General features: G+C 44.9%; 1 protein-coding gene across 4 annotated transcripts in view; it reads left to right on the top strand.

The window, feature by feature from the left end:
- LOC110520150 (dedicator of cytokinesis protein 9) overlaps positions 1–14,374 on the top strand; it is a 122,912-nt gene that overhangs the window by 93,891 nt on the left and 14,647 nt on the right. For 2 of the 4 annotated variants that reach the window (XM_036974532.2, XM_090229853.1), the window contains exons 12-34: positions 724–936; positions 1,057–1,179; positions 1,625–1,707; positions 2,176–2,298; positions 2,654–2,733; positions 2,879–3,066; positions 3,358–3,423; positions 3,542–3,634; positions 3,769–3,892; positions 5,087–5,205; positions 6,075–6,158; positions 6,285–6,374; positions 7,470–7,585; positions 7,878–7,947; positions 8,036–8,161; positions 8,267–8,338; positions 9,160–9,306; positions 9,472–9,555; positions 9,646–9,757; positions 11,395–11,573; positions 11,671–11,787; positions 11,880–11,994; positions 12,115–12,236. In XM_036974532.2, the coding sequence (XP_036830427.2) occupies positions 724–936; positions 1,057–1,179; positions 1,625–1,707; positions 2,176–2,298; positions 2,654–2,733; positions 2,879–3,066; positions 3,358–3,423; positions 3,542–3,634; positions 3,769–3,892; positions 5,087–5,205; positions 6,075–6,158; positions 6,285–6,374; positions 7,470–7,585; positions 7,878–7,947; positions 8,036–8,161; positions 8,267–8,338; positions 9,160–9,306; positions 9,472–9,555; positions 9,646–9,757; positions 11,395–11,573; positions 11,671–11,787; positions 11,880–11,994; positions 12,115–12,236 (2,646 nt within the window). The remainder of the gene's footprint in view (positions 1–723; positions 937–1,056; positions 1,180–1,624; positions 1,708–2,175; positions 2,299–2,653; positions 2,734–2,878; positions 3,067–3,357; positions 3,424–3,541; positions 3,635–3,768; positions 3,893–5,086; positions 5,206–6,074; positions 6,159–6,284; positions 6,375–7,469; positions 7,586–7,877; positions 7,948–8,035; positions 8,162–8,266; positions 8,339–9,159; positions 9,307–9,471; positions 9,556–9,645; positions 9,758–11,394; positions 11,574–11,670; positions 11,788–11,879; positions 11,995–12,114; positions 12,237–14,374) is intronic. The other 2 variants (XM_036974525.2, XM_036974524.2) reach the window with 1 other exon arrangement.

Raw genomic sequence — 14,374 nt, 5'->3', positions numbered from 1 at the left:
GATACAGACCTGATGGATACACAGATACAGACCTGACGGATACACAGATACAGATACAGACCTGGCGGACACACAGATACAGATACAGACCTGGCGGACACACAGATACAGACCTGACGGGAACACACAGATACAGACCTGACGGGGACACACAGATACAGACCTGACGGGGACACACAGATACAAACCTGACGGGGACACACAGATACAAACCTGACGGGGACACACAGATACAGACCTGACGGGGACACACAGATACAGACCTGACGGGGACACACAGATACAGACCTGACGGGGACACACAGATACAGACCTGACGGGGACACACAGATACAGACCTGACGGGGACACACAGATACAGACCTGACGGGGACACACAGATACAGACCTGACGGGGACACACAGATACAGACCTGACGGGGACACACAGATACAGACCTGACGGGGACACACAGATACAGACCGGACAGGTACAGACCGGACAGGTACAGACCGGACAGGTACAGACCGGACAGGTACAGACCGGACAGGTACACAGATACAGACCTGACGGACACACAGATACAGACCTGACGGATACAGAAACTTGACATAATGACACTGTCAGTCCCTTGTCCAACCTTCTGGCTCACTATGTCATCAGTGCTCATTTATAAATGGCGTAGACTAGACAGGAGGTTCATTCTCAGACTCTACTGTTTACACTTTTGCTTCATTTTGCAGGTGGAGCCATTCTACGTGACCTTGTCGCTGTTTGACATCCAGAACAGCAGGAAGATCTCGTCGGACTTCTACGTGGACCTGAATCACCCGTCCGTCAGACAGCTAGTGCCCAACCCCAGCAGCCCGTACATGAACGGGGGAGGGGATGCTCTGCCGGGGGCGCAGAGGGGGGTCCACGGCCTGCCTGAGGGGGCCATGCAGTACCCCAGACAGGTGAAGAGATATTAGACACTAATCTCTATACAATCTTTTGAGCTATTAACCTCTCAATATGACAATGTGGTTTTCGAGGTTCACTCATATCTGTTATGACTTGGTTTTCTGTCTCCACAGGGAGTGTTCTCTGTAACGTGTCCACACCCAGATATCTTTCTGGTGGCTCGCATTGAGAAGGTCCTGCAGGGGGGAATCACCCACTGTGCTGAGCCCTACATGAAAAGCTCAGACTCCACCAAGGTACGCTCTGTACCAGGCCTCAGCATCACAAAACGCAACAGTCAATTCCCCCACGCTCAGCAGATTTCATTTGATTATTCCACACATAACAAATGAGAGAATCATCCATGTCATAAGTGCTGGCTGGTTACAACAACACTCCACAAGCATTGGTTTTGGCTATACAAATCTGGTTACGTGCTGTTAAAGGGGGTACAATGAGCAGTAATGGGATCCTAGAGAGAGAATCTGAAATACATTAGGGACCATTTTCAAGGTGCGTGTGTTTGTGCACGCTTGCGTATGTGTTTGTGTACGCTTGCGTATGTGTTTGTGTGTCCGTGCCTGTTTGTGGAGATTGGCCGGCCTCAGAGCTATGAGATATGCTGGAGTGCTGACCATCACCTCTGTCTGTGTTGTCAGACCAGCGTGGTTTCACTTACACACGGTTCCTCTTTCCCACCAGGTGGCACAGAAGGTCCTGAAAAATGCCAAATTGGCCTGCAGCCGTTTGGGCCAGTACAGGATGCCTTTTGGATGGGCCGCCAGGTATTATTCGGTTACTAACCTGAAATGATGTTTATAGTAAGAGATTATTGACAGATGTTTTACCTTTTGGAATATATTTTCAACATTAGAGAAATTTGACAATATGTAAGCAACATCTACTGAATAAGGCATCGCTTTGAAAGAAGAGAGTACAAAATGTCGAGATTAAATGAAAAAGACTTGTAAAGTTTTTAAAAAACAAAAAAAACATTGCGTTTATTCCCAGGCACAGTAAAGAGTAGGGAGTTTCATATGTCTGTTTTTCCCTTTTTGGCACTGGTGAATGTATCACTCTTCAATGAATTGTGGAAAAGCTCAGTACCCATGGTGTCTGGAAAGAGAATAAAGGTGTCACAGGATACCAGACCAGGGGGAAAAAACCTGACAGGAACATCAGCAGATCTTTGTCCAGAGACCTACTGGAAACAGACCTGGGTTTTAATGATTCTCATCTCTCCTTCCCTGCAGGACTCTGTTCAAAGATGCATCGGGGACGCTGGATAAAAGTGCCCGTTTCTCCGCCATCTACAGACAGGACAGCAACAAGCTGTCCAACGACGACATGTTCAAACTGCTGGCTGACTTCAGAAAGTTAGTAACTCTCCTACTGTCTGCAGTTAATGGAATTGAAAATGTACTTAATTGTTGAAGTACTATATCTTACAGAAATGTTGAATTTACAGTGTTCTTAACAGTGAGTATTTATTAAGCTGAATCCCATATAGCGGTTTGTTGGCTAAAGAGACTAGATGGTCAGAGATTCTCTTTCACAATGAAAGCCTGTACTCCAGATGTTTCCCCACCTTTACAAATATTTGGTTTCTCCTCTTGGGTTCTGTCTGTTCACAGGGTAGTTTCCAGGCGGCTAGCCTGTTTTCCATCAGGTCCTCCTAGGTAGATGATAACAAAGGCATTAACCGCTGCTTATTTTGCTTCTCCTCCCTAGGCCAGAGAAGATGGCCAAGCTCCCTGTCATCTTAGGAAACCTAGACGTTACCATTGACAATGTTGCCCCTGACTTGACAAGTAAGCCCTCCAAAACTCAGCTCACACTGGGAACATGAAAGATGAAAGCTGTTTCTCTTCACGTCAGATTGGTCTGATTGTCTATCGGCTGTTTATTTGACCCCCCCCCCCCCCCCCCGTCTGTTCTGTGTCTGCATGTACGTAGGTTGTGTTACCTCATCCTACATTCCTGTGAAGACTTTTGAGAGCAGTGAGAAGACGAACATCTTCTTTGAAGTGGAGGAGTTTGTTCCCTGCATAGCCAAGTGCTCCCAGCCGTTCACCATCTACAACAATCACCTCTATGTCTACCCCAGGCACCTGAAGTACGACAGCCAAAAATCCTTCACAAAGGTATAGTCACAAACATTGACCTGTTTGATCAAATGATGTATACTGTACATTTACGTGGATTTCAAATCATGAACTGTATATTGACGCATTCTGTACACTGATGTGGTAAACTCCACTATTTGCTATTGCATTTCATATGACTGCATAGTAGTGGTAAGGTAAGGTAACTTGTCCAACTTTCTCTAACTGAGAGAGAAACTTTGCTCTAGACAGTTACAGCAGAAATGTGTTCCCGCCAGCATCTTCAAGTAGGTCAGCTTTGTTCTGTCTGTCTCCTCTCTCTCCCTTCAGGCTAGAAACATAGCTGTCTGCATCGAGTTCAAGGACTCGGATGAGGAGGAGGCTGTTTCGCTCAAGGTAAGCTCCTAGTCATGTGACTCCTTCTGGCAGAGTTCCTGAAGCCACAGTGTCATTTGGTAGCAGAAGAACTGCATACTACTTAGGGGAGTGAACATGCTGTTGTTATTACCCACAGTGCATCTATGGTCGACCAGGAGGACCCCTGTTTACCAAAAATGCATTTGCTGCAGTATTACATCACCAGCACAGCCCGGAGTTTTATGATGAGGTACGTTGTAATAACAAGCCAACCTGGCCATCTTTATACAGAGCGCTCCAGTCATGATTAGTGAGCAGACGAAGCAGTGGCAGCATGTATGCTTGCTAACTCATAAGGTGTATATTTTTGTTCCTGTCCCTCAGTTTAAGATGGAGCTTCCCACCCAGCTCAATGAGAAGCACCATCTGCTGTTCACCTTCTTCCACGTCAGCTGTGACAGCAACAGCAAGGCCAGCACCAAGAAGAGAGACGTGGTGGAGACACAAGGTATTTCTTTTTTTATTTCACCTTTATTTAACCGGTAGGCCAGTTGAGAACGAGTTCTCATTTACAACTGCGGCCTGGCCAAGATAAAGCAAAGCAGTATGACCAAAAACAGCAACACAGAGTTACACATAAACAAACGTACAGTCAATAACACAAAAGAAGAGAAACATTTAAAAATCTATGTACAGTATGTGCAAATGTAGAAGAGGAGGTAAGGCAAAAAATAGGCCATGGAGGCGAAATAATTACAATTTAGCATTAACACTGGAGTGATGTGCCGATGATGATGTACAAGTAGAGATACTGGGGTGCAAAAGAGCAAGAGGATAAGTAACAATATAGGGATGATGTAGTTGGGTGTGCTATTTACAGATTGGCTGTGTACAGGTACAGTGATTGGTAAGTAGCTCTGACAGCTGATGCTTAAAGTTAGAGAGGGAGATATAAGACTCCAGCTTCAGTAATTTTTGCAATTCATTCCAGTCATTGGCAGTAGAGAACTGGAAGGAAAGGCGGCCAAAGGAGGTGTTGGCTTTGGGGGTGACCAGTGAAATACACCTGCTGTAGCGTGTGCTACGGGTGGGTGTTGCTATGGTGACCAGTGAGCTGCGATAAGGCGGGGCTTTACCTAGCATAGACTTATAGATGACCTGGAGCCAGTGGGTTTGGGAGAGCATACAGGTCGCAGTGGTGGGTGGTATATGGGGGTTTGGTGACAAAACGGATGGCACTGTGATAGACTACATCCAGTTTGCAGGTAGACACCAGACCCAGGATTAGGGTTGCAAAATTCTGTGAATTTTCAATAAATTCCCTGTTTGTTTGTTTTCTTCAGAAATCCTGGTTGGAGCATTCCAGATTTCCTACTTAATCCCTCCTGATTTCAGGCAATCCTCCAACCGGGACTGACATTTTTCAACCCTACCTAGGATACAGCCCACAAGGCCTAGATCCAGTGTTAAGCCATGCAGATTCATTGTATCCACCCTGTTTCTTTCCATTGCCCTCCCCAGTATAACGATTTGTGTCTGTGCCAGTTTCCATTCTTCCCTATTCTCCCAGTGCTGAGTCACTGTTGGGCGTGACCATAGAGATCCTAGTAAATGAATTAGTATTCTAATTCCTAATTCTATGCGTATGACACTGTCTGTGGGCAGACTGACAGTCCTGTCTCTTGTCCTTGTCTCTCCCCAGTGGGTTACGCCTGGCTGCCTCTGCTGAAGGATGGCAGGGTGATCATGAATGAGAGTCACGTCCCCGTGGCTGCCAACCTGCCTGCTGGCTACCTCAGCTGTCAGGAGGGTGTCAGCAAGGTAGCGCTCCCTTCACTCCCACTGACACACACACTGTGGCTTCCTTCTCCCTTTCTGTGGCTCATTTCCTTTTTTTCCCCTTTTTTTTTATTTAACTAGGCAAGTCAGTTAAGAACCAATTCTTATTTACAATGACGACCTAGGAACAGTGGGTTAACTGCCTTGTTCCGGGGCAGATTTTTACCTTGTCAGCTCGGGGATACGATCTAGCAACCTTTCTGGTTACTGGCCCTACGCTCTAACCACTTGGCTACCTGCCGCCCCGTCCTTCATCACCACAAGACTGAAAGAACATAATGGGTTTAAAGCAATCGGATTTAAACCTATCCAGTCGTTTTAGATCAGTAAAATCAAACCTATTTTGGCCGTGAAAGAAAGTAGAGCCGTGAGCCACAGACTTAACCTTTGTGTGTAGTGCCCTGCCTGTAAATTAGAGTTGGCACTGTGGGGATTACTTGTTGTCTGCCTCAAGGTTGTGTGAGATGTAATTATCCAATCAGGGAAGGTGAAAGCGTACAACAGTGTGACCAAACAATATTAAGCTAATTGCATGAGAATATATGGCTGAATTACTTACTGATGTGAGTTTCAACTTAATGTTGAGCTTTAGATCTGTTCTCAGTGTTGTTTTGGATCAACTTACGGTAAACTTAAATGCCTTTCATTTTGTATATGTTTCTGCAACTACCTCCCCCTAACAAGCAACGTTTTAAGTATGTCCTACCCTCTTGTGGCATTGCGACAGTGACCCCTATCACAGAGTGCCGTTTTAAATACATCACCAATACATGTAGCGTGATCCAGTACATAACCAATGATAACCACTGTCGTTGTTTTTCTGATTAAAATATGTCCTATGTCTCACGCAGCAGCATCCTGAAATCAAATGGGTGGATGGAGGGAAGCCTTTGTTCAAGGTGTCCACTCACCTCGTCTCCACGGTGTACACTCAGGTTGGTATCGTTTCACAGATAAGCTCAGGGACACAACTGACCCAGGATTCTTAAAGGCTTGTTCTCCACTGTCTTTTCTGGAAATCTTGTGTTCTAACATCTCTCCCTTTTTTCTTTCCTCTGTAGGATCAACATTTGCACAATTTCTTTGCCCACTGTCAGAGCACAGAGTCTGCAGCCCAGGTGGCAGCAGGAGAGCTGGTCAAGTATCTGAAGGTAAAGCAGCAACTGTGGCACCTCTGGGTCTGACAGAAATGACACTTGTCACATCTCTCTCCCCAACACCTGTCACCCATCACTCTGATTTCCTCAGGATGTTTAGAAATCTGTGCTTGTTTCCTCAGGCCCGGGGTGGGACAATGCTAACATGACCCTAGGCTCTAGTCCACAGGCGCTCTCTCCATTGTCCCCGTGTGGACATCGACATTTTCAGATGCATCTCTGGGGTGCTCATGTAAACACACTAGTCCACAGCACGCAAACAATGGCAAGAGGGTCACACAAGATCAGGATTTAGCAGAGAGCATTTCACTGGCAGGTTGCCAAATGATTTGGCTGGCTTTGGCTGTGTTAGCAGCCCCTACAAATGTAGGATCTTAATTTGATCACCTTGTTGCAGGGGAACTTTGTGTATTTGGGGTTTAAAAAGGCTTCTTTTTTCATTTCCACTTTGACATTTTACACTTGATCTTCTGTTATAAAAAACGTATCAACCCCTACAAAAATGTCCATGAATTATAATCCACATATTTCACATTTCCTGTTGCCACGGGATTATTTTCCTGCTGTAGCAAACTGGATCAAATTAAGATCCTAAATAGCCAGTGATGCACCAGTGCCCCGCTCTGCCTCATTCCAGGATAGACGTGTTTGTGTGTGTGTGATTAACACATGCTTATTCTCAGGTGTGTCCTGTTATTCTGTGCGACTTCCGTTTCCTCTTACGCAAGCTTGTGTTTGTTTTTTTTTCCGCCTCTTTTGGATGTGGGATGGAACTTTCACCCCCTCATAGACTCCCGAGACTGATTAGAGCCAGGATGGGAGGGAATGTTTACAGTACGCCACCAAGCATTTACATTGAAGCTGATTCTTGTTCTCATGTAGCCTTGTTTTATCTCCCCTCAGAATAGTTTTATCGATTTTAAGTCAATTCTGATCATTCAGTTAACCCTGTCTAGACGCTTGATGTGCTTGTGGATGATATTCTGCAGGTTCAGCGTTTTGGCTGGGAGGGGAGCACAAAAAAACACAATGCCTTGAGCATCTTATTTACTGCATTCTCCCCCCCCCCCCCCCCCCCACCCACCTCAGAGTCTTCATGCTATGGAAAGTCACGTGATGGTTAAGTTCCTGCCCACCACTCTCAACCAGCTGTTCCGGGTGTTGACAAGTGCCACCCATGAGGAGGTGGCCGTCAACGTCACCAGGTCAGTAGTCTGGCTCCCAAATGGCACCCTATTCCCTTGTGCAATACATCTAGTGCAATACATTTGACTAGGGCCCATAGGGAAGCTATATGGGGAATAGGCTGCCCTAGTGCCCTAGTGTATTCCCTAGTGCAATACATCTAGTGCAATACATTTGACTAGGGCCCGTAGGGAAGCTATAGGCTGCCGTTATGGACATAGCCATAGTGAGTATTGACTATGAGTATTGAGACATTAATCACAAACATGTTATTATTGCACAACTCTTACACATGCTTTTTGCCCTGTTCAGAGTCATGATTCACATTGTTGCCCAGTGCCACGAAGAGGGGTTGGAGCACTACCTACGATCATATGTCAAGGTAATCGTCATACTGGTCCATTTATCATATGGCACAGTTTCTAGAAAAGCTTTTTTATTTTTTTATTTTTGTCTCTTTCCTGGTTCAGTATGTGTTTAAGACCGAGCCATACACAGCCACTACCACGAGAACAGTACATGAGGAGCTGGCCAAAGCCATGACTGCAATTCTAAAGCCTTCCACAGACTTCCTCACCAGCAACAAGTTGCTCAAGGTAATAGATAGCACAGCATCCGTGTGGAAAAGGAGTCTATGGACATTTGCATCCGGTTTCATGTTGGCATTGATTTGTATTTGTTTCCGTATTTCTGTTTCGTAGTACTCCTGGTATTTCTTTGAAGCCTTAGTAAAGTCCATGGCCCAGTACTTGATTGAGAGCAGTAAAGTCAAGGTAAGTCTGATGTGACACTTTACTAAGCCAACTAAGTCTTCATTTTTCTTTTTATAGAAATGTCAGCTTATCGGTGATAGCTCCTAACATGCACAGCCATGTGGGCTGCTACATTCCTCCCACAGAATAAAGCACAGCCATAACTAACCACCGCCTCAATGCTACCCACAGCAATCTCTCCTAACCAACCATAGCCCTGAGTTTCCTCTCTGGCATGGCCGTGTATAATCAGGAAGCTGCTGTAGGAACCATTAGGAGTGTGCCACACTAAACAGAGGAAACAGGGACACTCCATTAAGGATTCCCCCCTCTGCTGTGGTTTTGTGGTGGTTCACTAGGATGGCCTCTCTCTGGGAATAGCTGTGGTGGGATCAGAAACACAACAGCGAGTTGTTGTTGTTATTGTTGTTTTCTCTCCTCAAGCACCACATTGGAAATTAGTGTTGTATATGAATTTCATGTGTTAGCCTCTACTGTAATATTAACCAAAAAGGTCATTCAATCAAATAAAAAATGTACAGAAACACCACGGACAGTAACATCCACGGACAGTAACACCACGGACAGTAACACCACGGACAGTAACATCCACGGACAGTAACATCCACGGACAGTAACACCACGGACAGTAACACCACGGACAGTAACATCCACGGACAGTAACATCCACGGACAGTAACATCCACGGACAGTAACACCACGGACAGTAACACCACGGACAGTAACACCACGGACAGTAACACCACGGACAGTAACACCACAGACAGTAACACCACTCACAATAACAGCTCTGGCAGTAACAGCTTGTCTCTGTTTCTCAGCTGTCCAGGAACCAGCGTTTCTCGGCCGGCTTCCACCACACGGTGGAGACCCTGGTCAACATGATGATGCCCCACATCACCCAGAAGTACAAGGACAACCTGGACGCAGCCCGGAACGCCAACCACAGCCTGGCTGTCTTCATCAAGGTCAGCTGGCGCCGTCTGATTGGCTAGTCTAGCACCGTTGGTCCTCCTTATAGTCGGTTCGGGATAATAACAATGTATTGGTGTTCGTTAGAGGTTGATTATATCCACTGTTCTGTACTATACTGAACTGTATGTGGGAATGTCCTTTCCTTCCTGTGTCCACAGCGCTGTTTCACCCTGATGGATAGAGGCTTTGTCTTCAAGCAGATCAACAACTACATCAACTGTTTTGTGCCCGGAGACCCCAAGGTAGATATCATGATTAAATAATTATCATTACAAATGATAGTCCACCACTAGTCCTTTTTGTTTCTTACACTAATGTGCTCTTATTTTCAGACTCTGTTTGAGTTCAAGTTTGAGTTCCTGCGTGTCATATGCAACCACGAGCACTACATTCCTTTGAATCTGCCCATGCCCTTTGGAAAAGGGAGGATACAGAGATTTCAAGGTGAGCACATTTCCATCGTTTGGGCAAAATAAAAGTGACTGTATGCAGGTATACCAGGGTCATATGAGGTACATCTATTGAACTAGAAGCACAAGGCTTTTGTAATATGAAGTTTTGAGGGCTGTCTGCCAAAGGCATAGAGTGTTTCAGCAGAAATTGGATTCAATCGTTTCTCCAGCAGCATCTCGTCGAACTCAAGCACAGTACCCGTACTGTCCAAGTTCTGTCAGCCAAATGTCATAAAGACACGTTACAGTATATCATGTACTGTTCTCTTTGTGTTCTTGCTACCTCTGTTTTGGAATAGAGCTTATTTGTTTGTTTCCACTTTGCTCCTCTTCTCTCTTTTGCCAATTAGCTTTACTTTCTCCCAACATGGAGTCATACAGTAATCCTGTAGGTAGGTTCAAGGTGTGCTGTCTGCTTGTCCTGTCCGAAAAAAAAATACTTTGAACCCCCCCCCCCCCCCTTTTTTTTAAATGATGTCCACATAGGCAAAAGATTCCCCTTGAACAACTCAATTGAGTCATTCATTCAACAGCGTCATTACATTCATTTGGCGTGGATGTGGAATGATTCATTTGTCTCTCCCATGTCTAATACTAAATTATCATTTTTATGCTTTATCTCTATCTATATGAACTGTAATTGGCTGTAATGAGTGAGTTAGAAAAGGTATGGGTGTGTGTACGTTTTAATTCTTTGGACTACAAAGCGTTCTTATTTCTGTGTCAAGGGTTTGGATTGTGCGACGATAGCAATAGGTTTGTACTTGAGGGCAAACCATTTTTTTCCTCATTTTTTTTTCTTCATTTGAATTTCAATTGAACATTTCGGAGGCGTTTACATTTTAAAATGTGCATGTAAACCAATTACAGCTCATATTGAGGCTAACAGTGGATGTGAGGTTTTAGTACCATCATTTCAGTACACCTTCTGTGTGTCACTTGTGATTTGATTTGACTTGTGCCTCATGCTCTGTGACGCTCTGTTTATTTGCCGGTCTGTTACCCATAACAACCACCCTGCTTGCTAACTGTATCTGTTTATTCACTGCCTGGTCCCCGACTCCTTTAGACTCATAATTACCAGACAAATTGCCGATCTGTGTAGCTAAACAGAATGTAAGCTCGTGAGCCTTCCAGGATGGTTGTACGAGGTGATGACTCCTGTCTGGTTGTCTATTTTGACTGATAATCTCTGTTATATACATTGTATTGCAATACTTTAGAAAGTCATTATTTACAACCACTCTTCTTTGATTTTAGTTGTTGTGTATTTTTTTAAATTATTATATCTAATCGATTATCATAAGTGATCATGAAATTGTAGTCATTGTGACCAATATGTGTTATCCTATCCTTACACAAATAGATTATCAGCATGTATTGGGGTTGTTGGTTTGTTTGAATACTTTATCTTGTTGGAAAAGTTTCTCAGCGTTGGAAATAGTTTTGTGGCCTGATTACAATCTTCATTAGAGTTCAAGTGCAGTTGAACTTCATTCGAATGGCGCCAGTCTATTTAAAGGCAAAGGTTGGCTCAGTGCTACACTGGTGGTATTGTTTACATCGGGGCAGATAGTTTAGGTTCAGGACTTCCTCCTAAAGTCTGTCTCTTGTCTGTCCTCCTTCCAGACCTCCAGTTGGACTACTCGCTGACAGACGACTTCTGTAAGAACCACTTCCTGGTTGGGCTGCTGCTGCGGGAGGTGGGCGGGGCCCTGCAGGAGTTTCGAGAGATCCGTCAGATATCCATCCACGTGCTGAAGAACCTGATGGTCAAGCACACCTTTGACGAACGCTACACCTCCAAGGTAAGCAGACTAATTCTCCCCGCCTCTTTCCTCTAGTCGTTTCGAAAGTCATCATAAGGAACAGTGAAGTTTAATCAGAGCTTTATCTCTATTTCAGAGCCAGCAGGCTAGGTTGGCAACTCTCTACCTGCCCCTATTCGGTCTGCTCCAGGAGAACGTCAACAGGCTCAATGTGAAGGAAGTCTCCCCATTCATCATCAACCAGTCCAACAATGTAAGTCTGACATCTAGTGGCTGGCTACCACCACAACTCAAAGGCCCTACCTGTAAATGTTTGACTTTACTAATGGTCCATTTTCCTTTCAGAATGGAAGAGATGACCCACTCCTGGGCAACTCCATGATGATGACGCCTCCACGCTCCAGTACTTTGTTAGACAACAGTTTGCACAAGGATGTGTTTGGGGTTATCTCTGGCACCGGTGAGATTCAGTCTGCTTTTGGCAGGCAACGATATGACACTCGACTCATGTTGTCCCGTGGTGATTGAGCGACATGCAGGCCCACGAGTTTAACTGTGCTGTTGTCTTTGTGTTCCCCAGCCTCCCCCCACGCGTCCTCCACCCCCAACATTAACTCTGTCCGCAACGCTGACTCCCGGGGCTCCCTCATCAGCACTGACTCTGGCAACAGTCTTCATGAGAAGAGCAACTCTCTGGACAAGGTACAACTCCATGGAGACATAGTACAGCCACTGTCATGGACCGTAACTTAAAGTTGGCCATTTCTGCTTTCACTTATTGAGGGTGCAGCCTATGCCTGTTGTATGTGTCCTACTGGCACATGACCTCCATCAGGATATCAGATCCCTGCAGTGCTGTTTGTCCATTTGGGCTAGAAATAAATCCGTACGGGTCAATATGAGTTTAGCAGCTATTCAGTGAATGAGATTTAGGCCACATATTTAGTTGAGGATGTTTCATGCATCATTTTCTGTATTTCTCACTGACACATAAGAGGTGTGTCCATTACAGTGGCAAGACAAAGTATGTGAACCTTTTGGAAATACCTGCATTTCTGCATAAATTGGTCATAACATTTGATCTGCTCTTCATCTAGGTCACAACAATAGACGAACACAGTCTGCTTAAACTAATAACACACAAACAATTATACGTTTTCATGTCTTTATTGAACACACCATGTAAACATTCAGTGTAGGGTGAAAAGGTATGTGAGCCCTTGGATTTAATAACTGGTTGACCCTCCTTTGGCAGCAATAATCTCAACCAAATGTCTTCTGTAGTTGCGGATCAGACCTGCACAACGGACAGGAGGAATTTTGGACCATTCCTCTTTACAAAACTGTTTCAGTTCAGCAATATTCTTGGGATGTCTGGTGTGAACTGTTCTCTTGAGGTCAGGCCAAAGCATCTCAGTCGGATTGAGGTCAGGACTCTGACTGGGCCACTCCAGAAGGTGTATTTTCTTCTGTTGTCGATTTACTTCTGTGTTTTGTTTTCCTGTTGCATCAGCCAACTTCTGTTGAGCTTCAATTGGTGGACAGATAGCCTAACATTATCCTGCAAAATGTCTTGATGAACTTGGGAATTCATTTTTCCATTTGATAGCAAGCTGTGCAGGGCCTGAGGCAGCAAAGCAGCCCCAAACCATGATGGGTGGGAACCTCCTATGAACACCATTCTTGTTTAGTGTTTTATGTATCGTAGACTCGTCAACAGAGATGTTAGCATGTTCCAGAGATTCTTTCTAAGTCTTTAGCTGACACTAGGATTCTTCTTAACCTCATTGAGCATTCTGCACTGTGCTCTTGCAGTCATCTTTGCAGGAAGGCCACTCCTAGGGAGAATAGCAACAGTGCTGAACTTTCTACATTTATAGACAATTTGTCTTACCGTGGACTGATGAACATCGAGGCTTTTAGAGATACTTTTGTATCTCTTTCCAGCTTTCTGCAAGTCAACAATTCTTAATCTTAGGTCTTTTGAGATCTCTTTTGTTTGAGGCATGGTTCACATCAGGCAATGCTTCTTGTGAATAGCAAACTCACATTTTGTGGATCTTTTTTATAGGGCAAGGCAGCTCTAACCAACATCTCCAATCTCGTCTCATTGATTGGGCTCCAGATCAGCTGATTCCTGACTCCAATTAGCTTTTGGAGAAGTCATTAGCCTAGGGGTTCTCATACTTTTTCCAACCTAGACTGTGAATGTTTAAATTATGTATTCAATATAGACAAGAAAAATACAATAATTTGTGTGTTATTAGTTTTCCATGTTTGTCTATTGTTGTGACTTAAAATTTAATCTATGACCAATTTATGGAGAAATCCAAGTAATTCCAAATGGTTCACACACTTTTTCTTGCCACTGTATACCTGTGACAGTTATGAGGTTACCCCCTATTAATTTGTCGTTGTACCATTGACTCCTCCACCCACCCACACACTCCTGCTGCTGGCAGAAGGAGAATATCAGGCGGAGACACTCTGCCAACGTGCTGCGCTTCTTTTCCGAGCCCGAGGACTCCGTGCTTCCCATTCGCTCCAAGCGCGCCACCGTGGACTTTTCCCTGCTCACTGTCCCCAGTGTCTCAGAGAATCATGTCCCGCGTCACACCACCACTCCACTCCAAGTACAGAATACCAATAAACCTCCCTCACCCCCCCCCCCCTTCCTCCCAAGAGTGTCCCATCTGGGAGTGTGTGTGAGAGAGTGTGTGTGTTTTAGTCTTTGCCGAGTTCCTTTCTTTGCCAGGCGGATGATACACAGTTTCGTCTCTGGTGCCATGAAGCACAGCTACTGTGTGGCTTCATGGGTCTTTCTGTAGGAGTGATACACA

The sequence above is a fragment of the Oncorhynchus mykiss genome, chromosome 3 (genome assembly GCF_057628025.1).
Source record: "Oncorhynchus mykiss isolate SJ-2025 chromosome 3, ASM5762802v1, whole genome shotgun sequence".
NCBI classification, from domain to species: domain Eukaryota; kingdom Metazoa; phylum Chordata; class Actinopteri; order Salmoniformes; family Salmonidae; genus Oncorhynchus; species Oncorhynchus mykiss.
This window is presented reverse-complemented; position numbering and strand designations above follow the sequence as displayed.